Here is a 25,578-nt window from a genome sequence, read left to right as displayed (position 1 = left end):
GAATCTTTAAAGGTGGCAAAGTAGGCTAGTGTTGACAAAATATCTGACCAGTTACTGAAAGGTTGCTAGATTGAATCCCTGACCGGACAAGGTTGTAAACAATCTGTCATTCAATGCATATGCAAAACAGGTCCCACATCCTGCCTGAAGTTAAATGATAAAATAGCAGTCAAAAGAAACAAAAACCTAAATTTCCAACAGAATCCTTTGTTTTTGCTTGTAAACTTTCTTCTTCAGCTCAGTCTGCAGGTTTTCAAAGGGGTATAGGTCAGGGGACTGGGAAGGCCATTTTTGTGTGGACCTGTAGGAATATTTTGAATAATTGTCATGTTGCACAACCCATGTTTAGACTCTTTGCAGACAGATTTTACTCTAACAACATATGATAGTTGATAGTCCATGATGTAAAGCATCCTAACAACAATTTCAGTGGCTTTGGAAGCAAAAAAGGCACTTATTAAATATTGTAAACCCATTTCTCACAGTAGGGATTAGGTCATCTTCATGTGACAATCTCTTTTAATCTCCAAACGCTTCACTGGGGTTCTGACCAAAAAGCTCATTGTCTCAACTTAACATAGATTCAAGTTTCAGTTATGATAAACAAACTCCAAATGCTGTTGTTTATGTCTTGATAAGAGTAGTGGCTTTCTGCTGTGGAGACTTAATGACCCCAAGGTTAAACCAACTTCTGCAATCCCCCAAATGTGATCCATGGACACAGTTTTACATCTTATATTTACAAGTTTTAGTTAGTGACCTAATAGTGGAAATATTAATTTTTAGCAAGTAGCAATTGATTTGGTATACAGCCATTGCCTAATATACGAATCTTACCAAAGTATTTGTTTTGATTTGTGTGTTCTCTGACTTTCCCCATGATGATACAAAAACATTGATACCCTGTGTAAAATGTAAAGAAAAGCAGAATGCAATCAATGATGTGCAAATAATTTAAACCCTATATTCAACTGAAAATAGTACAAAGGCAACAAATTAAATGTTGAAATTGAGAAATGTTTGTTGTTTCTTTAAAAAGATATGCTCACTTCAATATGATGCCAGTATAAACATTTCAAAAAAGACTGGAAAGAAACCTGGTGGAACATCTCACAATTAATTAGGTTAATTGGCAACATGTCAGTAACATGATTGGTTATAAAAAGAACATCCTAGAGAGGATAAGTCTTTCAGAACTAAAGATGGGGAGGGGTTCACCACTCAGTGAAAGACTGCATCGGTAAATAGTGTAACAATGTAACAATAATGTTTGTCAACATAATATAGCAAAGACTTTTTGAAGATCATCATCAATGGTACATAGCATCATAAAAAAATTCAGAGAATCCAGAGAAATCTCTGTACCCAAGGGACAATGCCGAAAACCAATATTGGATGGCTGTGATCTTCGAGCCCTCAGATGACACTGCATTAAGAACAGAGAGGATTCTGTAGTGGAAATCACTGCATGGGCTCAGGAATACTTCTGAAAACCATTGTCTGTGAACACAGCACATCGCTGCATCCAGAAATAAAACTCTACCATGCAAAGATGAAACCATCTATGAACAACATCCAGAAGTGTCATCACCTTCTCTGGGCCTGAGCTCATTTAAGATGGAGTGAAGAGAAGTGGAAAACTGTAATTTGGTCTGACAAATCAAAATGTGAAATGTTTTTGGCAATCATAAACGCTGTGTCTTCTGGACTAAAGAGGAGAGGGACCATCTGGCATCTTATCAGCACACAGTTCAAAATCCAGCATCTGTGATGGTATGGTGGTGCATTAGTGCACATAGCGTGGGTGACTTTCTCATCTGTTGCCACACAATGGTAAACATGCCCCTGTCCCAAGTTTTTTTAAACATGTTGCTGGCATCAAATTCAAAATGGGCAAGTATTTTCCCAAAAACAATAACATTTCTCAGTTTCAACATTTGATATGCTGTCTGTGTACTATTTTAAATTAAATAATAGAGATAAATGTTTTGCACATCATTGCATTATGTTTTTATTTGCATTTTACGCAGCGTCCCAACTTCTTTGGAACTGGGGTTGTAAATAAATAAGGGAATTTAGCATGTAAGGCACCTCATATTAATACCCCAGTGAAAAAGAAACTCAAAGATGATCACTTGTTCCTAATTACTCAAAAGAAAGTAAATATAAAAATGTAAACATAGACCTATTGATTCATAAGTATTTCTATGGGTGTCTATGGTTTTTGAGAAATATATTTATTTCTAGATAAAATAAAACTTCTGTATTAAATCAAACAGAAAATAAATGTACAGTCTTTTTGCTTATCTTCACCGGGGGCAAATAATTGTGGGTGGCACTGTATAATATATATTGTATGATGTCAGGACAATGCATAACGAGGATAGTTTATATGTGAATTAATTAATGTATATGTTACAGATAATCAGTATCAGTTAACATGTATATTTTATATTGAGATCAATAACATTGTCTGAAAGCTTTGAAAACTCTGAAATTTAAAATAATACAATCTATATTAAATCTTAAATTCCAAAAAACAATATAGTTTTGTTAGTTATCATGATTACTATCTCATCTGGTTGTATACTAGAGTTCCATGCATATGGAAAAAATCCCCATACAGTGTTTAAATGACCACTGTATGTCTAATGAGACACTTTTTATTTAAAGGAAATAAACTCCAACACATTTTTTTAATGTCCTCTGTAGATGGAGGACCGGAGTCCTCCATCTAATTGTGTGGGCACTGTGATATTTCTATGCAAGCATGTAAGCTACATTTTTGGAAGTAAATTCAGTATGGAATCATGACACTTTCAGGTGTACATCGTTTTTTTGTTTTGTTTTGAACAACACCAATATGACAACATTCTCTGTTAATCCTAGAATACATCCTGCTATTATTGTATAATCTTGAGCAATTCAGAAGTTGCCACACTTGTCCAAACATCTTAAATAACATGAATGACTAATAAATGCATTCACATTAAGTATGATATTATGCATCTGTTAGAGAGAGACTACTTTTAAAGGGATAATTTGAGTTTGGCAATTATGCCCTTCTTCCTATTTACCAAGAATCAGATGAACAGATGAATAGTTTTTACTTTTATTATTTTTAAGGAAGTTGGAGGTCATTTCTGGAGCATTTGGTAACTAGTGTAAGCACATTTGCTACTGTATTATTAGCATTAGCTAGCAAGTAATAGCTAACTTTTAGTAGGCCTTTCCCTAACACATTCTTGTATTTTCTTTTTCAGCTTTGGAGGTGGGGAAAAGGGACATCATTTTTCTCATTGACAGCACTATGGGTGCTACACTGATCAACTCTCTTCGTGAGTTTATCAAAAGGTTTATTGACACCATGCCCATTGGACCAGAGCAAGTGCAAGTGGGTGTGGCCCAGTTCAGCAACGTTCCCAGGCTTGAGATTGACCTGAACTCATATGGATCCAAGGAGGAGTTGGGTACAGCTTTAGGCAGAATCAAGCCAAGACCGGGACAAGCAGTGAACATTGGTGCTGCTCTGGATTTTGTGAGGACCAACATGCTGACGGCAGACAAGGGAAGTCGTATTCAGAGGGGCGTGCCCCAGTTGGTGCTGCTGCTGACCAGTAAGAAATCCAGTGATGATGTGAGGCTTGCAGCGGAAGCATTGCAAGGCATGGGGGTTTTGACCCTAGCTGCTGGTTCTAAGGCTGCTGATGAGCAGGAGCTAAAGCAGATAGCCTTTGATGAGAGCTTGGTGTTCATGCTGAAGGACTTTCGAATTTTGCTTCGTAACCCCAGGGTGATTGTGTCTCCCCTTTCCACACTATCTGGGACTGTGGTTACCGAGGGACCCACAGAGCCAGGTAATGCTCTTATCCTTTGTTACAATTATTCATACTAACTACTTACAGTAAACTTAAATTATACCTCACATACAGTACCAGTCACAAGTTTGGACACACCTTTTCATTCAAGCCTATTTCTTACGTTTAAATTTTTTTCCACATGGTAAAAAGCAGGGATTGTTGTTGATGCACTCCTGAGATTTGAACCTAAGTCACCCATGTTAAAGGCAGCGTTATTAACCACTACACCACCAAGGTAAACATTCACTGGGTGTCGGTAAATCCTATTGACATTATATAATTTGTCACGCATTAACATCACATCAGATTTTAACAGTTAATTAGCCATTCTTGAATGACATTTTTCCAGTATCTATCAATATAGGTGAAGATAGTGATGGCCATTCGAGGCTTCATTACAGTTCTTCTAGCAGTAGCATAGTATGCTAGCTGCGCAAACTCAGATTTTATTTTTCAAAATAAAAGCCACCAGTGAAATATATAAGGTAATATAGTTAACAATCTAGTCTGTACATTTTATGTTTAATGTCTGTTCCAATGTTATTCTTGTCTAGATTGTTAAATGTTTTGCCTTATAAATTTCAATTATGGGTTTTATTGTGATAAAGAAAATTTTAGTGCTGCCAGCATAATATCCTGCTGCTAAAACTTTTTTGGTCAAGTGAAAAAATAAGAGAATCGTGTAGCCAACGAAGTGTTTGTCTATCCTGAATCCTAAATTCCACCAGAACTGTTTTAATTTAGGCTTCCAATTTTATAGCTACAGAAGGTTGTAGCTAGTCAATGTTTAGTCTGTCCTGAACACATCCTGAGGCATAATATGCTTTGGCAGTGATGGTAGAGGAACATGGGACCTGTTGATACGTAGTCCACATCTCTAACCACTACGCTATACACTCAACTAAAGGATTATTTGGAACACCTGTTCAATTTCTCATTAATGCAATTATCTAATCAACCAATCACATGGCAGTTGCTTCAATGCATTTAGGGGTGTGGTCCTGGTCAAGACAATCTCCTGAACTCCAAACTGAATGTCAGAATGGGAAAGAAAGGTGATTTAAGCAATTTTGAGCGTGGCATGGTTGTTGGTGCCAGACTGGCCGGTCTGAGTACACAATCTGCTCAGTTACTGGGATTTTCACGCACAACCATTTCTAGGGTTTACAAAGAATGGTGTGAAAAGGGAAAAACATCCAGTATGCGGCAGTCCTGTGGGCGAAAATGCCTTGTTGTATGCTAGAGGTCAGAGGAGAATGGGCCGACTGATTCAAGCTGATAGAAGAGCAACTTTGACTGAAATAACCACTCGTTACAACCGAGGTATGCAGCAAATCATTTGTGAAGCCAAAACACGCACAACCTTGAGGCGGGTGGGCTATGACAGCAGAAGACCCCACCGGGTACCACTCATCTCCACAAATAGGAAAAAGAGGCTACAATTTGCACAAGCTCACCAAAATTGGACAGTTGAACACTGGAAGAATGTTGCCTGGTCTGATGAGTCTCGATTTCTGTTGAGACATTCAGATGGTAGAGTCAGAATTTGGCGTAAACAGAATGACAACATGGATCCATCATGCCTTGTTACCACTGTGCAGGCTGGTGGTGGTGGTGTAATGGTGTGGGGGATGTTTTCTTGGCACACTTTAGGCCCCTTTGTGCCAATTGGGCATTGCTTAAATGCCACGGCCTACCTGAGCATTGTTTCTGACCATGTCCATCCCTTTATGACCACCATGTACCCATCCTCTGATGGCTACTTCCAGCAGGATAATGCACCATGTCACAAAGCTTGAATCATTTCAAATTGGTTTCTTGAACATGACAATGAGTTCACTGTACTGAAATGGCCCCCACAGTCACCAGATCTCAACCCAATAGAGCATCTTTGGGATGTGGTGGAACGGGAGCTTTGTGCCCTGGATGTGCATCCCACAAATCTCCATCAACTGCAAGATGCTATCCTATCAATATGGGCCAACATTTCTAAAGAATGCTTTCAGCACCTTGTTGAATCAATGCCACGTAGAATTAAGGCAGTTCTGAAGGCGAATGTGGGTGAAACACAGTATTAGTATGGTGTTCCTAATAATCCTTTAGGTGAGTATATAACAAGGGTTACTCAGTCAGTCAGTCAGGCACTCACTCACTCACTCACTCACTCACTCAGTAAGGGACATTCGCTTTTCTAGGCCTTACACAGTCCGGCAAAAATAACAGATATGGAATTATGTAGTGAGCAAAAAAGTTTTAAACTGAACAAACTACAATTAACAGAGGTGGGGGACTCGAGTCACATGACTTGACTCGAGTCTGACTGGAGTCACAATTTTCAGGACTTGTGACTTGCTTGATTAAAGTATCAAAATGACTTGACTTGACTTTGACTTGAGAACAAGTTACTTGAGACTTGACTTGACTTGAAGTGGAAGACTCGACAATGACTTGAACTTATAATAAACAAACAGCAATAAAATGATTTTATATGTTGTGACATCAGCACCACTAATCAGTGTATGTGCCTTTAACGCTGCACAATTCAAACCGCGCCAAACATGGCAGACAGTAACGTTAGTCGAGCTCCACAAATAGTTTCGTTTGGATACAAGGACTTTGAACTGGACCGTGTGAATAAAAAAAATTTGCCAGATGCTATAAAATGCAAAAACGTCAAATTTCATTCGTCATTTTAAGAACCACAAGGAAAGGTAAGAAAGTAATCTCTTTATATTCAGTTTCACTAAGATCTATAACGATTAAGTTACTAATGTAATGAATTAATATTTTGTTTGTCATAATTTGGCCTTGGTTGCATATTATGTTTGTTTTTTTCTTGTTAGAAATGTGACCATTATCATTACTGAATACGTCTGGTAAATAGATGTAAAGGAATTTGACTATAACAGTGGCATAGCCTGAATTTTAATGTTGATGGGCATCTTAAAATGAGCGGGCATGTATGTTATTACACGTAGGCTATAATGTCTGTATTAAATGTGGGCATTTTCAAGTGTTTGTGGACTGCGTGTGGAAACTAAAAAGTATTGTGCCTACACCATAACAGTTAACTTTACTGCATGAAAGGCTAAGATGGAGACGCCGATGTGATTACTAGCACCTAAACATTTCGAAGAGTTTTATTTTTTTACTCATACAGACAAGAATAATTACAGCGTAATTGCATATTAGGCAGTTTTTCAGTCACAATAATTAGTTTATAAGGTTGTTATTATTAGCCCTTATTACATGGATTGGCTGAATTCCAGTGCAGAATGTGTTATTTCTTGATAACAGACCGTTGCCATGAAAAACAGCGCGTTGCTATGGACACAGCGGTATTTGATTTTGTAACCGAGCTTCGCACCGAGCGCACGTCAGAAACAGTGTGTGTGTGTTCATCTCTTTAGTACTGTGACTTGACTTGACTTGAAACTTATAAGGACTCGACTTGACTTGCTTAGGGTGAACTTTTGACTTGACTTGCTTGATTTATCTGAACTGTGACTTGAGACTTGACTCGAGACTTGATGGTTAAGACTTGAGACTTGCTTGGACTTGACCATGTGTGACTTGTCCCCATCTCTGACAATTAATTTGAAAGATTCTTCAAAGCAGTGACCCTTTGCCTTGATGACAGCTTTGTACACAATGTGCATTCTCTCAACGAGGTTGATGAGGTTGTCACCTGGAAAGCATTTCAATGAACAGGTTAAAAATGTTATATTGGAATTTAATCTAATCAGTCATGTTGCCACGATAAGCAAGGCTTGATATACAGAAAACTATCATTATTTCTGTACTGTAGTAGTCTGTTTATGGCAAAAACTGCTCAAATAGGAGAAGAGACATTACTTTAAGACATGATGGTCAGTCAATCCGGAACATTTCTAGAAACATTAAGGTTTCTTAAAATGCAACTGAAAAAAACCATCAAGCGCTATAATGAAACTGGATCTCATGAAGACTAACCCCAGGAAAGGAAGACTCAGAGTTACCTCTGCCGCAGGAAAAGTTAATTATTTACCTGCCTCAGTAATTGGAAATGAACTGCACCTCAGACTGCAGCTCACATAAATGCTTCACAGAGTTCAAAGCTGGTTGAGAGAATGCCAAGAATATGTAAAGTTATTATCAACAGAGAGGGTGGCTACTTTGAAGAATCCAAAATATAACCGTATTTTCATTTGTGTAACACTTTTTTGGATACATTCCGTAAATGTAATTTCATAGTTGCTATCATTGCGCTAAAATATGAAAATAGTAAAAAATTAAGAAACACCCTTGAATAAGTAGTTTGAAACTTTTGACTGGTACAGTAGTGGAGTACATGCCTCGATGGGTCAGGGCTGTTTTGGCGGCAAAACCTATTGTTTACATTATTAGGATGGGGGTCATAATGTTATGGCTGATCGGTGTACACTACCGTTCAAAAGTTTGGGATCACTTAGAAATGTCCTTGTTTTTGTCATTTTTGTCATTTCTAATGACATCAAATGAAACAGAAATATAGTGTAGACATTGTTTATGTTGAAATCTCTACAGTAAGGTGCGGAAATAATTGGACACTGACACAAGTTAGAGTTGTTTTGGCTGTTTTACAGTTAAATGATGAATTTGGGTTTAAAGTGCAGTCTCTCAGCTTTAATTTGAGCATATTAGGAATTACCGCTCTTTAAAATGTAGCCCCCTCTTTTTCAATGGATCAAAGGAGCTCTCAATGCAAGTGAAACAGGCCATCCTTAGGCTGCAAAAAAAGAAGAAAATCCATCAGATAGCAGGAACATTAGGAGTGCCAAATCAACAGTTTGCTTCATTCTGAGAACACTGGTGAGCTCTGCAACACAAAAATGCCTGGATATTCACGGAAGACAACAGTGGTGGATGATCGTAGGATCTGTTCCATTGTAAAGAAGAAGCCATTCACAACATCCAGCCAAGTGAAGAACACTCTCCAGGAGATAGGCATATCATTATCCAAGTCTACCATGAAGAGAACACTTCACACGAGCAAATACAGAGGGTTCACCACAAGGTGCAAACCATTCATAAGCCTCAAGAATAGAAAGGCCAGAGTAGACTTTGACAAAATACATCTAAAAAGGCCAGTCCAGTTCTGGAACAGCATTCTTTGGACAGAAACTAAGATCCGCCTGTACCAGAATGATGGGAAGAAGAATGTATGGGAAATACTTGGAACGGCTCATGATCCAAAGCAGACCACATCATCTGTACAATACGGTGGAGGCAGTGTGATGGCATGGACATGTTTGACTTCCAATGGCATGGCACTGTGTCACTAGTGTTTATTGATGATGTGACAGAAGAGTGTATAGGGCGCTTCAATTTACAGATGGACTATGACCCAAAACATACAGTTAGGGAAAAAAGTATTTGATCCCCTGCTGATTTTGTATGTTTGCCCACAAATTATCTATATAATTTCAATGGTAGGTTTATTTGAACAATGAAAGACAGACTAACAACCAAAAAACCAAAAAAACGCAAAGAAATTATAAATTGATTTGCATTTTAATGAGTGAAATAAGTATTTGATCCCTCTGCAAAAGATGACTTAGTACTTGGTGGCAAAACCCTTGTTGGCAATCACAGAGGTCAGACAATTCTTATAGTTGGCCACCAGGTTTGCACACATCTCAGGAGGGATTTTGTCCGACCCCTCTTTTGCAGATCTTCTCCAAGTCATTAAGGCTGGCATTTGGCAAATGGAACCTTCAGCTCCCTCCACAGATTTTCTATGGGATTAAGGTCTGGAGACAGGCTAGGCCACTCCAGGACCTTAATGTGCTTCTTTTTGAGCCACTCTGTTGTTGCCTTGGCTGTGTGTTTTGGGTCATTGTCATGCTGGAATACCCATCCACGACCCATTTTCAATGCCCTGGCTGAGGGAAGGAGGTTCTCACCCAAGATGTGAAGGTACATGGCCCCGTCCATCGTCCCTTTGATGCAGTGAATTTGTCCTGTTCCCTTAGCAGAAAAACACCCTCAAAGCATAATGTTTCCACCTCCATGTTTGACGGTGGGGATGATGTTCTTGGGGTCATAGGCAGCATTCCTCCTCCTCCAAACATGGCGAGTTCTCCTCTGTATCATTCAGATGTTCATTGGCAAACATCAGACGGGCCTCTACATGTGCTTTCTTAGGCAGGGGGACCTTGCAGGTGCTGCAGGATTTAAGTCCTTCACGGCATGTTGTGTTACCAATTGTTTTCTTGGTGACTATGGTCCCAGCAGCCTTGAGATCATTGACAAGATCCTCCCGTGTAGTTCTGGGCTGATTCGTCACTGTTCTCATGATCATTGCAACTCCATGTGGTGAGATCTTGCATGGAGCCCCAGACCGAGGGAGATTGACAGTTCTTTTGTGTTTCTTCCATTTGCGAATAATTGCACCAATTGTTGTCACCTTTTCACCAAGCTGCTTGGTGATGGTCTTGTAGCCCATTCCAGCCTTGTGTAGGTCTACAATCTTGTCCCTGACATCCTTGGACAGCTTTTTGGTCTTGGCCATGGTGGAGAGTTTGGAATCTGATTGATTTATTGCGTCTATGGACAGGTGTCTTTTATAGAGGTAACAAGCTGAGATTAGGAGCACTCCTTTTAAGAGTGTGCTCCTAATCTAAGTTTGTTACCTCTATAAAAGACACATGGGAGCCAGAAATCTTTCTGATTGAGAGGGGATCAAAAACGTATTTCACTCATTAAAATGCAAATCAGTTGATAACATTTTTGGCCTGAATTTTTTTTTGGATTGTTTTGTTGTTATTCTGCCTCTCAGTGATCAAATAAACCTACCATTAGAATTATAGACTGATACTTTCTTTTTCTGTGGGAGAACATACAAAATCAGCAGGGGATCAAATCATTTTTCCCCTCACTGTACTGCGAAAGCAACCCAGGATTATTTTAGGGCAAATAATTGGAATGGCCAAGTAACTCTCCTGATCTCAACCCAATCAAGCATGCATTTTACTTGCTGAAGATAAAACTTAAGGCATAAAGACCCACAAACAAACAACAACTGAATACAGCTGCAGGAAAGGCCTGGCACAGCATCACAAACCAGGAAACCCAGCATTTGGTGATGTCCATGTGTTCCAGACTTCAAGCAGTCATTGCCTGCAAAGGATTCTGGACAAAGTATTTAAAATTAAACATGAATTTATGATTGTGTAAAATTTCTCCAATAATTTGAGCCCCTGAAATAAGGGGCTGGGTATGAAAATGTTGTGTCATTTGAAATTCATTGTGGTGACGTGCAGAGCCAAAATTATGAGAATTGAGTATCAGTGTCAAAATATTTCCGGACCTAACTGTACATATGTGTAAAGAGGCCCATTATCAGAAACCATCATTCCTGTGTCCAAAATGGCACATTTTAAAATGCTAAATTATGTTTCAAAACCCTTTTGCGGTAATGTTAGTGCTGATAATGTTAGTGAAAAATGTTGTGCTGATTAAAGAAGCAATAAAACTGACCTTTAGACTAGCTCAGTATCTTCAGCATCATCGTTTGTGGGTTTGATTACAGGCTCAAAGTGGCCAGAAACAAATAACATTCTTCTGAAACTCGTCAGAATATTTTTGTTCTGTGAAATGAAGGCTATTCCATGCGAGAAAGTTCTTTATTTCTGGACATTTTGAGCCTGTAATCAAACCAAATATTGCTAATGCCCTAGACACTATACTCAACTAGTCTAAAAGACAATTTTTGTTTTCAGCTGGGCTAACAAAATTGCAAAAGAGTTTTCTAAAGATCAAATAGCCTTTTAAAATGATGTACTTGGATTAGCAAACACAACGTGCAATTGGAACACAGGAGTGATGGTTGCGGATAATGGACCTCTGCAAGCCTATGTGGATTTTCCATTAAATATCTTCCGTTTCAAGCTTAGTAGTCTTTTACAACATTAACAATGTCTGATGAATTTGAAGTTATTTTAATCTACTTTTAATCTACTTTTTCTTTCGAAAAACAGGGCCATTTCTTAGTGAGCCCAAACTTTAAAAAGTAGTGTATGTGTGACTTGAATACAGGTGCTGGTCATAAAATTAGAATATCACAAAAAAGTTGATTTATTTCAGTAATTCCATTCAAAAAGTGAAACTGGTATATTATATTTATTCATTACACACAGACTGATATATTTAAAAAATGTATTTATTTTAATTGTGATGATTATAACTGACGACTAATGAAAATCCCAAATTCAGTATCTCTGAAAATTTAAATATTACATAAGACAAATACAATTGTTTTTTTTTTTTTAAATGTTGGCCAACTGAAAAGTATGAACATGAAAAGTATGAGCATGTACAGCTCTCGATACTTTGTTGGGGCTCCTTTTGCCTGAATTACTGCAGCAATGCGGCGTGGCATGGAGTCGATCAGTCTGTGGCACTGCTCAGGTGTTATGAGAGCCCAGGTTGCTCTGAGAGTGGCCTTCAGCTCTTCTGCATTGTTGGGTCTGGCGTAACGCATCTTCCTCTTCACAATACCCCATTGATTTTCTATAGGGTTAAGGTCAGGCGAGTTTGCTGGCCAATTAAGAACAGGGATACCATGGTCCTTAACCAGGTACTGGTAGCTTTGGCACTATATGCAAGTGTCAAGTCCTGTTGGAAAATGAAATCTGCATCTCCATAAAGTCAGTCAGCAGCAGGAAGCATGAAGTGCTTTAAAACTTCCTAGTAGACGGCTGTGTTGACCTTGGACCTCAGAAACCTCAGTGGACCAACACCAGCAGATGACATGTCACCCCAAACTTTACACTGAACTTCAAGCAACATGGATTCTGTGCCTTTCCTCTCTTCCTCCAGACTCTGGGTTTCCAAAGGAATAGCTAAATTTACTTTAATCAGAGAACATAACTCAGCAGCAGTCCAGTCCTTTTTGTCTTTAGCCCATGCGAGACGCTTCTGACGCTGTGTCTTGTTCAAGAGTGGCTTGACACAAAGAATGCGACAACTGAAACCCATGTCTTGCATACGTTTGTGCGTGGTGGTTCTTGAAGCACTGACTCCAGCTGCAGTCCACTCTTTGTGAATCTCCCCCACATTTTTGAATGGGTTTTGTTTCACAATCCTCTCCAGGGTGCTGTTATCCCTATTGCTTGTACACTTTTTTCTACCACATCTTTTCTTTCCCTTCGCTTCTCTATTAATGTGCTTGGACACAGAGCTCCTGTTGTGTCTTGCCCTCCTTGTGCAAGGTGTCAATGGTCGTCTTTTGGACAGCTGTCAAGTCAGCAGTCTTCCCCATGATTGTGTTGCCTTGAGAAATTGACTGAGAGACCATTGTAAAGGCCTTTGCAGGTGTTTTGGGTTAATTAGCTGATTAGAGTGTGGCACCAGTTGTCTTCAATATTGAACCTTTTCACAATATTCAAATTTTCTGAGATACTGAATTTGGGTTTTTCATTAGTTGTCAGTTATAATCATCAAAATTAAAAGAAATAAACACTTGAAATATATCAATCTGTGTGGAATGAATATATACATTATACAAGTTCCACTTTTTGAATGGAATTACTGAAATAAATAAACTTTTTGATGATATTCAAATTTTATGACCAGCACCTTTATACATATATATGACATACATTTTTTTCTCTCCTATTTTTCCCTAGATGTTGTAACTACAACGGTGCAGACTCAGCGAATAATCAGAGACATTGTATTTTTGGTGGATGGGTCTAGCTACATTGGAAGTAACAACCTTCCATACGTGCAGGCCTTCCTTACTAATTTGGTAAACCGACTTGATGTCCGGCCCGATAGGGTGCGCATCGGCCTCATGCAGTTTGCAGAGAACACAAAGATTGAGTTCTACCTGAACACATACAACACAAAGCAGGAGGTGTTGGACAGCATTGATCAGCTCAGGCTAATGGGAGGGTCTGATTTGAACACTGGAGAAGCTATGGAGTACGCTCTTAACAACATGTTCCAGACCTCAGCTGGATCACGCAAGAGGCAGGGTGTCCAACAGGTTCTTCTCCTGATCACTGGGGGCCCATCCCAGGATGAGGTTAAAAGGATAGCAGACAAAGTTGCCGTGGCAGGTGTACTCACCTTCACAGTCAGTGCAGGCCAGGCAGATGCGGCCTACTTGAAGACGGTTGCTTTCGTTCCAAACTTAGCTTATCATGAAAGCAGTTTTGATAGACTGCCAGATATTGTTGAGAGCATTCTAAATCCTTTGACTACTGTGGTCGGAGACACAGACATCACAATAACAGAACCTGAAACAACCAGGAGACCAGGTGTGATTTGTTTGCATTACTAGTCATTTTTTGATTAAACAGTTGATATTTTATAGTTAGAAATGGCAAATGGCATGAAAGACAACTTTATAATGACAGTACATGACTGAGAAAACTGAGTGTTGTACCCTTTCCTCTTTATTTACAGCAATTGTTGGCAATGAAAGGGATGTTGCCTTCCTGATTGATGGCTCAGATAATGTCAGAGCAGATTTCCCCTACATCCGGGACTTTATCACCAAAGTAATTCAGCCTCTGGATATTGGCCAAGACAGAGTACGGATTTCAGTTGTCCAACATAGCGAGAGGCCGACCCCAAACTTTTATCTGAACACATATCAGGATAAGGCTGAAGTGTTGAGGGCTGTTAGTGGTCTAAGACTGGCCGGTGGACGGAGTTTAAACACAGGAGTGGCCTTGAAATTCATGAAGGACACCATCCTGTCTCCAGCAAGAGGAAGCCGTGCGGCCCAAAATGTCCCCCAGTTTTTGATTGTTTTAACCGCTGGCAAGTCAAAAGACAACGTTAAGGATCCTGCTGGTGCTTTAAAGACTGATGGAGTGTTACCGTTTGGTGTCGGTGTCAAATATGCAGATCCTAAGCAAATCGAGGCCATTTCTCACAACCCATCCTTTGCTTTCAATGTGAAGGAATTCAGCGAGCTCGACACAGTCCAACAACAGCTTAACAGCTTTGTGAGCCTTCCAAGTGATCAGCTGAAGATAATCATAGACCAAGGTAAGACGTGTTTTCTCATTTTTGTCAATTTTGTGCGAGCTGCTCATCATGATATTTTTCTTCTTCTAAATGTGCCTTGTTTGTTGTGTCTCAGCCTCAGTTCATGCTTATGCTGTCTCAGTTCAAACTGGTGCTGTGAAAAGGGATATTGTATTCTTGCTGGATGGTTCTGATGGCACAAGGAGTGGATTCCCAGCAGTGCGGGACTTTGTTAAAAGTGTAGTGGAGAAACTCTCTGTGGAGGAAAACAGAGACAGAGTTTCTGTGGTTCAGTATGCTGACAAACCAGAGGCCCATTTCTATCTGAACTCACACAAAACAAAGGATGCAGTTATTAACGCTGTAAGTACTATGAGGCACAAGGGTGGAAGGAGTGCGAACACTGGGGCGGCTCTCCAGTTTGTGAGACATCGTATATTTACAGCCTCCTCTGGCAGTAGACGACTGGAAAGTGTGCCCCAGATCCTGATTGTTTTGACTAGCCAGACATCAAGAGATGATGTTATGGGCCCCGCTATAGCTCTCAAAGATTTGGAAATTGTGTCAATGGTGGTAGGTGTTGGGGACACTAATATCCGTGAGTTGGAAATGATTTCCTTCCAACCTGGTCTCATATACCAGGTCACTAATTTGTCCGAGCTGTCCTCAATCCAGCCACAGCTTGTTGCTATGCTTAAAAGCCTGTCAAAAGACACAGAAGATTCTGTGACTCCGGTGACTCCTGGAATTCCTGATTTAGTAGGTAAGAATTTCAGCTTGGATATGAGTATGGCAAAGACAAGAAACATATCATATTCTTAAATATGAGAATTGAAGCATGATAGACATGTAAGAGTATTGCAGGAAATTCTCTACTGAGACTGTTTCCTGAAAGTTTACATGTTATGAAGTTGCTGGAAAGTAGTTGCATGGTGACTGTAAACATTTTACTTAAAAATCTTTCATTCAGAGAATTTTACTTTTTATTCTCTTGAACCTAAACAATTTTCCATATTCCACAATGTTATCCTTCTTAACTCAATCATGTATGGGCAAAGTATGCCCAACTTGACATCTTTTTGTTAAAAAGATGGTTCCTTATTATTCTGCTTTGGATTATACCTTTAAGATCGGTAGTTTAGTGCCCCGTAAAACTGTATACAGTATTCTATCTTCTCATTCATCATTGCAGATATGCATGCAACTGTGTATTGATACAGATAACTAACCCCAACTATAATTTTGACGTCAATTCTTCTGTCAGTGAAATGTTTCCACTGATATATTTCCTGTATACATTCAGCTTCAAACATTGATACAATGTTTGTTTAGTTTATTACATCTTACATGGCTTTTCCATTTCCCATGCCTTGTTAGTCAATATATTTTTCTTCTTCACCACCTAGTTCATACAGACAGCAGCAAAAGGGATATAGTATTTCTCCTTGATGGTTCAGATGAGTCAAGAAATGGATTACCTGCCATTCGAGAGTTTATAAGAAGAATGGCCAATGAACTTGACATCAGTGGGGACAATGTTCGAGTAGCTGTTGTGCAATACAGTGACGATGCGATGGAGTACTTTGACCTGAAAACTCACAAAACAAAAGCATCTGTCATCTATGCTGTCAGAAGCCTAAGGCATAAAGGAGGAAGTCCCCGCAACACTGGGGCTGCTCTTCAGTTTGTCAAGGACAGTGTTTTCACTGCCTCGTCTGGGAGTCGACATCTAGAAGGGGTTCCCCAGCTTTTGTTTTTGTTAACTGGTGGAGAGTCAAGTGATGATGTTAAAGCTGCTGCATCTGATCTGAAACGTCTTGGGGTTCTTTCTTTTGCCATTGGGATGAAAAACGTTAGACAAGAGGAGCTACAAAGCATTGCCTACTCTTCCAGATTTATTTTTAACCTACCGGTCTTCGGTGAACTTTTGTCCATACAGCCAGAGATCCTTGCCTTTGTCCAGTCAAAAATGGGAATTGAGCCCCCCACCATTGTCGGTAAGAGTTGCCAAGACAAGAATTAAGTTTGAATAGTTTGATAACCTATGAAACTGCACAATTCTTTGAAGAAAATCAGTGGATCAGTTTCATATCCCTCAAACTGCCTGCTTTGACCAGCATCTTTGAATGGTCTTACTCATAATTATATAAACCAAAGTCCAAAAATTGTCTTGGAAGGACCATTTTACAGTTATGGTTTTGCTTGCATCAAAATCTATGCAAATCCTCTCTTCCTTAATAATTTTCTTGATTTTTTTCAAATCAGAAAAACTGTACTTTTCTGGACCATTCAGCTTAAGCTCTTTCTTGAGCCAATGATACTATTTATCATTGACTAGGTGTTTCAAGCTAGTAAAGATGATACTTTGTCTAATCCATACAACCTTACCTTTCCTCCATGAAAGGATTGTTTGATTTCACTTTGTGTGTGAATATTCACAAACTTCTTCAAACATGGAAAAAAATCACTTTCATTTCATTTCAATTCCTTTTTTCTTTGCATGTTTTATTGACGGACATAAGACCTGGCTAAACGTATAAGGCTACAGTGGCTTGAAGGTTATTATGGTTAATAGTAACAATAGATAATACTTCTGACAATGAAAACAATTTTACACAGTATAGGTCTACTTTACAATAATCTATGGATTTTTTGTCCTTGTGCATGCATTGATACTTTTTGTCTGGACTGATATCTGTAGTGGTTTTATTACTAAATCGGTCATTCAATGTTTTTCTTAGTTGAATTAGATGCTGCCCAAAGAGATATTGTGTTCCTATTGGATGGGTCTGATGATACTAGAAGTGGATTTCCAGCAATGCTTGATTTTGTTCAAAGAGTAGTGGAGAACTTAAGTATTGGAGAGAACAAAGATCACGTTTCTGTTGTCCAGTTCAGCAGAACTCCAGAGGCCCATTTCTTACTGAACACATACGCAGACAAACAAAATGTTATGAGTTTCATTCAAAGTATTCAGCACACAGGGGGTGGGCCCCGCAACACTGGGGAAGCCCTTCGATATGTAAAGGACAATGTCTTTATTGCCTCCTCTGGAAGCAGACGCCAGGAGGGTGTTCCTCAGATTCTAATACTTCTGACTGGTGGAAGATCTCAAGATGATGTTGCATTTCCTGCTGCTGCTTTGAAAAAGGACATCATTGTACCATTCAGTATTGGTACGAGGAATGCAGACATACTAGAGCTCCAAATGATTGCTCATACTCCCTCCTATGCTCTTTCTGTTCCTCTATTCGATAATCTTGAAGGCATTCAACAGCAGCTTTTGTCATTTGTAAAAAGGGTCCCTCATCAGCAAAGAGTGTATCAACCAACTGTATTAGGTAAGGTGTTTCTCCTCTACCTCTTTTCTTTATATCTTTACTCTGTAACGTCAGGTTACTTTGTTCTTGTTGATTCAGTACATTCACGATACTACTTTAAGCATGCACAGCAGAAGATGCTTGTTTCATAATCTAGTCTCAAATATACATTATATTTCTTGATCAATTTACGTGGGAATTAATTTCATATTAATCCCTAGATAAAACTGTTTCCAAACAACGGGATGTTGTATTTTTACTGGATGGTTCTGATGATACTCGAAATGGATTTGAAGCAATGCGTGATTTTGTTCAAACATTTGTGGAGAAACTTAAAGTGGAGGAAAACAGAGATAGAGTCTCTTTGGTTCAGTACAGCACTGAACCAGAGGCACACTTCTATCTTAACACTTACACAACCAAGAAACCCATTGTTGACAGCGTAAGAAGTTTGAGGCACAAAGGAGGTAGACTCCTTAACACAGGAGCAGCTCTCCAGTATGTCAAGGACAACATATTTTCTCCCTCCTCTGGAAGCAGACGCCAGGACGGCGTCCCTCAGATTCTGATTCTATTCAGTGGAGGAAAGTCTAACGATGAAGTCAGAAATGCAGCTACAAACCTGAAAGCAATTGGTGTAATGGTAATAGTGGTTGGAATAAGGAATGCGGATAAACTTGAGATTCAAACAATTTCACATGAACCCAGTTATGTTTTCTCTGCTCCAAATTACTACAATCTCTCAAACATTCAACAGCAAGTGTTTTCTACTGTTGAGAGACTTGAAAGTAGCATTACTAACCTCCCAACAACATCTATAGGTAAGACCAATCAACTGTTATGCTGTAGTTGGTCAATTTAGTTATTTTGAAGTATTTAATTCCAAAAACCAAAACAATTTTGGTTCAAATGTCTGAATGTATATTTTAAAATGTATTTTTAACCAAGTACTAACCAATTTTAAAAATGCTTATAGATTCAACAAATGACAACAAAAGAGACATTGTATTTTTGCTTGATGGTTCTGATGATTCCCGAAGAAGATTCCCTGATATTCAAGACTTTATTCAGAGAGTCATAGAGAAACTCAATGTAGATCGGAATAACCTTCATGTGTCTGTGGTTCAGTACAGTGACACAGCAGAGGTCAATTTCAAGTTGGATACCCATTCAACAAAAGATGAAATTATTGATGCGGTGAAAGGTTTGAAGCACAAAGGAGGAGGTCCTCTAAATACTGGATTAGCTCTCCAGTATGTAAGGGATAATGTTTTTAGTGCTTCCAGTGGAAGTAGACGCCTGCAGGGCGTACCACAGATATTGATCCTACTGAGTGGTGGAAGATCTAGTGATGATATCAGAACACCTGTCACAAAGCTCAAAGAAATTGGAGTAATTTCAATTAGTATTGGCACAAGAGATGCAGACACACTTGAATTACAAACAATATCCCATGTACCCAATTATGCCCTTTCTATTACTGATTTTGAAGTACTTCCCACAATTCAGGAAGAATTGTTGTCATTTTTAACAGAAGCCTCCCATCAACCAGTCCCAACTGCTCTTACTATACGTTTTGGTAAGCTGTACCCATTTTTACAGTACATTTCTGCAGTTAATCTGTTCTCTGAATTTATTTTAAGGATTGATCTGTCATTGCATACCTCTTGAGGAATCCATGTTTAAAAACTGTTATTGCTTTTATGCTTGCCATAGCATTTAAATCATTGTGGCAGTTTTGTAAGCCCTCCTTTCCCTCTGCAACTTTTCTTTACCTTGATTTTCAGAATCTGATAAAAAAGATGTTGTATTTCTCATTGATGGATCTGATGACTCTAGAACTGGATTTGAGGGAATTCGACGATTTGTTGAGAAAGTAGTGGAGAGTCTTAATGATGAAAACCGGGTGGCCCTTGTTCAGTACAGTCGGGATGCCACACCCAATTTTTACCTGAATTCATACTCTTCTAAAAAAGATGTGCTTAATTCAGTGAAATCCATGAGGCACAAAGTTGGAAGACCTCTCAACACTGGCGCTGCACTACAGTTTGTGAGAGACAATGTCTTTACTACTTCATCTGGAGGTAGACGCACAGAAGGTGTACCGCAATATCTATTTGTCTTCAGTGGAGGAAGATCAAGTGATGACTTAAGGGGACCAGCACAGTCACTGAGAAAGGATGGAGTAAAAACATTTAGCATTGGAACAAGAAATGCTGATACATTAGAGTTGCAAAGCATATCTTTTACACCAGCATACTCCTTTTCTCTTGCCAATTTTAATAACTTTCATGGCATCCACTCTTCTGTGGTTGATGTACTGAGTGGTATTAAAGAAATACCAGACATTTCAACTGCCACTGGTAAGATTATTAAGATGTATTACAATAATTTATGTTTTAAAGCCAGATTCAGTAAGTGCTACATTAAATTATAATTTTATTTATTTAATCTTTAAATTTAGAAATATTAACTCTTGAATTTACATTCAGCGCTATTTTCAAGCTATTTTCACTCGTTTACATTTCATATTTGATGACTTATTGCAAGTCATTTCTAACCAATGTGACGTGACAACGTAGGGCTACCATATAACATAAACCAATGCGATCTGGCTACTGTTTATAAGTAAGTTATAACTGCTAGCTAAAATGATCAAGGTTTCACAAAACCAGCTGTCTTTTTGCCAAAGCAACTAGCTAATATAGTACCACAACACTGACAGACTCCCCTGGTTGTGTAAGCAGCTGCAGTATTTCCCAACCTTTTTCACTAATTGTACCAACTATTGAATTTTGACCTGCTCTTGATACCCCTGAAAACTCCAATTTTGTTCATTTCACCAGTAAGTCTATGGTCTCATGAGTCTCCTCAAGTACTCCCTGTTGCTAGGACAGTACCCCCAGGGGTCCTAGTACATCTGTTTGGGAACCACAACCATAAACAACTGATCTTAATCATAGTGGAATTGCTGACCCACAGACTGATTTCTCGATAACATTAGGGCAGCTAGGTTGTCTGACACAGTACTACCTAATTTTGTCAGTAACATCATTAGCTTCAGCTAGCTAGCTAGGAAGGGATTGCCTTCTTATTAAAGATGAGGAATGCAAAGCTTGCTAGGAGCAAGATATGGTTTACAGGTAACAGTTGTCATGGTTCAAAGATAATCTTGCTCTCTTTATATTGTGTGAGTTAAACACGTTTGTTTGTTGACACATAACTAAATTATTAATAAACAACCTCACATATGTAATTTAGAACTGACATTTACTGAGTCTGGCTTCAAGGCTTTTTTAAATTCAAAATCATAATAATGGAGTGATGCTTTGTCATACTACTATTGTTATCATAATATTAAATACTATTAAATACAACATTTGAATTTAGTACAAATGTACTGCATACAGTAGATTGACTTCTTTGTTTTTCAATTATAATTTTTGCTCATTTCAGATAATACCACTTTTTTGACATCAGATATCCAAATGGTGGATAGGGTTGATGTTGTATTTTTACTGGATGGATCGTATAAGATGCAAGAAGGTGTCCAATCAATCCGTGATTTTCTTGGCCAATTTGCTGAACATCTAGCAATTGGGCCAGAGAAAGCACACCTTGCTGTGATCCAGTATAGTGACAAACCCACCACCGTGTTCCTATTAAACACATACACATCAAAAGGTGATGTTATGGCTGAAGTGCGCAATATCAATCTTAAAGGAGGAAGGCCCTTAAACACTGGAGAAGCTCTTGATTATGTAAAAAACTATGTATTTACTTCCACTTCTGGAAGTAGACTTGTAGAAGGAATCCCTCAGATACTAATACTTTTAAGTGGGGGGAAATCCGAAGATGATGTTCTGGTTCCATCTCAGCGTCTGAAGGCAGCAGGAATTGTGATTTTTACTGTTGGGGTCAAAGACGCAGATGAAGCAGAGATGCAGAGCATTGCACACAGTCCGAATCAAGCATTTATGCTTAGAGAGTTTTCTGACCTCTCGCCCGTTAAACAACAGTTGCTCTCAGCAGTTATCTCTCACAAAGATACAGTAAGACCGGGATTAGGTGAGTGAAATATAATATAATACTAGTATAATACTAGACAATTTAATGTACAGTACTTTTAATAGGTGAGTTTTTCTAAATATGTAGGCAATATGATAGCTTAACATTTATATTAAAAAAAAGTATTTAATGTGCTGCTTTAATTTAATCTTCATTTTAGTTCAAGGCTCCAGTGTGAAAAGAGACATTGTTTTCCTCCTGGATGGATCTGATGATGTCAGGAGTAAATTCACAGCAATTTGTGACTTTGTTGCAAAATTTGTGGAAAGTTTTGATGTGGACCAGGGTAAAGATCAAGTTGCTGTTGTGCAGTATAGCAACACTGCAGTAATGAACTTTAACCTGAACACTTACAAAACAGGAGATGATGTGGTAAAAGCAGTCAGAAACCTGAGGCCAAAGGGTGGGAGGCCTCAATATACTGGCACAGCTCTCCAGTTTGTGAAGGACAATGTTTTTACTAATAATGCTGGAAGTCGACGTAATGAGGGAGCTCAACAGATCTTAGTGCTATTGACTGGTGGAAGATCTAGAGATTCTCCTCGAGGTCCTTCAAGGTCACTCAAGACTTTGGGGGTTTTAACATTTGCAGTTGGATCAAGTATGACAGATTTGGTTGAAATGCAGTCAATATCTTCTCTTCCAAAGTATGCCTACTTAGTCCCTGATTTTGTAAACCTTCAGAACATTCAACAAAGTTTAAAGACACAATTTGCACAAGTGAGATCACAGGAGCAAACTAAACTTGGTAAGAAAGTATTAAACTATTACTAATAACTTAATATAAATGTTGATTTGTTTTACATTTATTTTTTTATGTAAAAAAAATGATAGATCGTGTTTTTGATATCAATATATCTGTTATTGTTTATTTTTAACAGTTGAAACAGTGGCAAGTGACGGAAATATGAGAGATATTGTGTTTCTTCTGGATGGATCAGATAACACCAGAAAAGGATTCCCAGCTATTCGGGATTTCCTTTATAAAATGATTGAAAATTTCTATGTAGAACAAAAGAAAGACAGAGTGGCTGTAATACAGTATAGTAATGTGGCAGTGGCAAACTTTTATTTGAATTCATTTCTGAGAAAGGAAGACATGTTGAATTCTGTGAGGGGACTCTCACATAAAGGAGGAAGACCCCTTAATACTGGAGCAGCTCTGAAATTTGTGAAAGAAAATGTCTTTACTAGCTCCTCTGGCAGTAGATATATGGATGGTGTGAAACAAATACTTATTTTGCTTAGTAGTGGACGGTCACGAGACAATGTTGATGAACCAGCCTCTGCTCTCAAGGAATTTGGGGTCTTGGTGGTTGGAATTGGAACAAAGAGCTCTGATAGCAGAGAACTGCACAATATATCACACGACTCCAGCTTCGTTCTCACAGTATCTGAATTAATTGAACTTCCAGAAATCCAACAACAGCTTCTTTCTACCATGACCAGGGCTATTGTACAAGTCCCAACAAAAACCCCAACAGTAATAACAACAATACCAGGTAAGCAAAGCATAATCTGGTTCTATATCCTCTAATGCTATGAAAATAAGTAGTTTGCACTTTTACATATCTGCCATTCATATCTTTCACCTAAATTATTTCCCATAAAATACCTAAAGCACGCAAGCACACTTTCTCTTGATCTTTGAATAACTGTTTTACATGATGGAGTAAATAAAATAAAACTGTAATATGATAGAAGCAGAATGGTCCTTGTATTTTCAACATGAAACATTGAGATAATTTTACCCTGAAATTCCATAGTTGAGAAATGGGCTTCCAGGAAAGACATTGTATTCGTGTTGGATGGATCTGATGGAACGAGGAGTGGATTCCCAGCAATGCGTGACTTTGTTGAAGGAATACTTGAGAAAATTAAACTGGAGAAGGACAGAGATAGAGTCTCTGTGGTCCAATACAGCAGGGAACCTGGTGTCCACTTCTATTTCAACACATACAGAGCAAAGAAAGATATTGTTAATACCGTAAGAGGTCTAAAGCACAAAGGAGGTAGACCCCTTAACACTGGAGCAGCGCTACAGTATGTGATAGACAATGTCTTTACTGCCTCTTCTGGATGTAGGCGCCTTGAAGGTGTTCCACAGCTACTGATTCTTTTGAGTGGTGGAAGGTCCTTTGACAATGTTGACACTCCAGCTGCTGCTCTGAAGGAGCTTGGTGTCAAGGTGTTTGCAATTGGAACAAGGAGCTCTGATAGCAGAGAAATGCAGAGGATATCACAAGATCCCAGTCACGCAATGTCTGTCTCGGATTTCACAGACCTTCCGAGCATCCAGCAGCAACTGCTATCCTCTGTGGAAACAGTAGTTGTTGGAGTTATTACAGAAACCCCAACAATTTTAGGTATGTTTCATCACTGTGATCAAAGAGTCCGGACAAGTTAGCAAATTGTCAGCTGTGTCTTAGCACTTTCATATGACCACAAACACCAGATTTGTCCAGACTGATTTATGTAATCTTTGTCTTTTCTCAGTTGATCTTGAAACCGCCAGAAAGGATGTGGTTTTCCTTCTGGATGGTTCTGATGGCACTAGGAGTGGTTTCCCAGCAATGCGTGACTTTGTTCAAAGAGTAGTTGAGAAACTCACTGTGGAAGAGAACAGAGATAGAGTTTCTGTGGTCCAGTACAGCAGAGAACCAGAGGCCAACTTCTATTTGAACACTTACACAACAAAGGAAAACGTTGTTGACGCCGTAACAGGCCTGAGGCACAAGGGAGGAAGACCCCTTAACACCGGGGCAGCCCTCCAGTATGTCAGAGACAACGTCTTTACTGCCTCCTCTGGAAGTAGGCGCCTTGATGGTGTTCCACAGCTACTGATTCTGTTGAGTGGTGGAAGGTCCTTTGACAATGTTGACACTCCAGCCGCTGCTCTGAAGGAGCTTGGTGTCAGGGTGTTTGGAATTGGAACAAGGAGCTCCGATAAGCGAGAAATGCAAAGAATATCACAAGATCCTAGTTATGCACTATCTGTCTCAGAGTTCACTGACCTTCCGAGCATCCAGCAGCAACTCCTGTCCTCTGTGGAAGCAGTAGTTGTTGAAGTTACTTCAGAATCCCCAACAGTTTTAGGTATGTTTCTTTGCTGATATCTAAGAATCAAGATAAATGAGCAAATTGTCAGCTGAAGTTTAGTCGTTTAAAAAGACAACAAACACCAGATTTGTCTAGACTGATATTTAATTTTTATCTTTCAGTTGATCTTGAAACCGCCAGAAAAGATGTGGTATTCCTTCTGGATGGTTCTGATGGCACTAGGAGTGGTTTCCCAGCAATGCGTGACTTTGTTCAAAGAGTTGTTG

At 39.0% G+C, this 25,578-nt stretch overlaps 3 protein-coding genes across 3 annotated transcripts in view; all 3 read left to right on the top strand.

Annotated features, from left to right (window-relative positions):
- The window catches only part of LOC117592792 (collagen alpha-3(VI) chain-like), a 34,519-nt gene extending 16,566 nt beyond the window's left edge, over window positions 1-17,953 (top strand). The window contains exons 5-10 of the mRNA XM_034286773.1: window positions 3,264-3,857; window positions 13,511-14,146; window positions 14,295-14,885; window positions 14,980-15,627; window positions 17,606-17,719; window positions 17,925-17,953. Of these exons, the coding sequence (XP_034142664.1) occupies window positions 3,264-3,857; window positions 13,511-14,146; window positions 14,295-14,885; window positions 14,980-15,627; window positions 17,606-17,719; window positions 17,925-17,953 (2,612 nt within the window). The remainder of the gene's footprint in view (window positions 1-3,263; window positions 3,858-13,510; window positions 14,147-14,294; window positions 14,886-14,979; window positions 15,628-17,605; window positions 17,720-17,924) is intronic.
- A 529-nt stretch (window positions 17,954-18,482) lies between these two features.
- Window positions 18,483-23,163, top strand: LOC117592816 (collagen alpha-3(VI) chain-like). The gene is made up of 5 exons (XM_034286772.1): window positions 18,483-18,785; window positions 19,313-19,388; window positions 21,908-22,252; window positions 22,413-22,693; window positions 23,134-23,163. Exons 1-5 carry the CDS (start codon window positions 18,483-18,485, stop codon window positions 23,161-23,163), a joined length of 1,035 nt encoding a protein of 344 aa, XP_034142663.1.
- Window positions 23,164-23,828: 665 nt separating this feature from the next.
- Window positions 23,829-25,365, top strand: LOC117592815 (collagen alpha-3(VI) chain-like). Its single transcript, XM_034286771.1, has 2 exons — window positions 23,829-24,618; window positions 24,749-25,365. The coding sequence occupies exons 1-2, from the start codon at window positions 24,096-24,098 to the stop codon at window positions 25,363-25,365; spliced, it is 1,140 nt and encodes a 379-aa protein (XP_034142662.1). The 5' UTR covers window positions 23,829-24,095.
- Window positions 25,366-25,578: the final 213 nt, after the last annotated feature.

This window comes from Esox lucius, chromosome 16, assembly GCF_011004845.1.
Source record: "Esox lucius isolate fEsoLuc1 chromosome 16, fEsoLuc1.pri, whole genome shotgun sequence".
NCBI classification, from domain to species: Eukaryota; Metazoa; Chordata; class Actinopteri; order Esociformes; family Esocidae; genus Esox; species Esox lucius.
The sequence above is the reverse complement of the archived record's forward strand: the minus strand, read 5'-3'. Positions and strand labels throughout refer to the sequence as shown.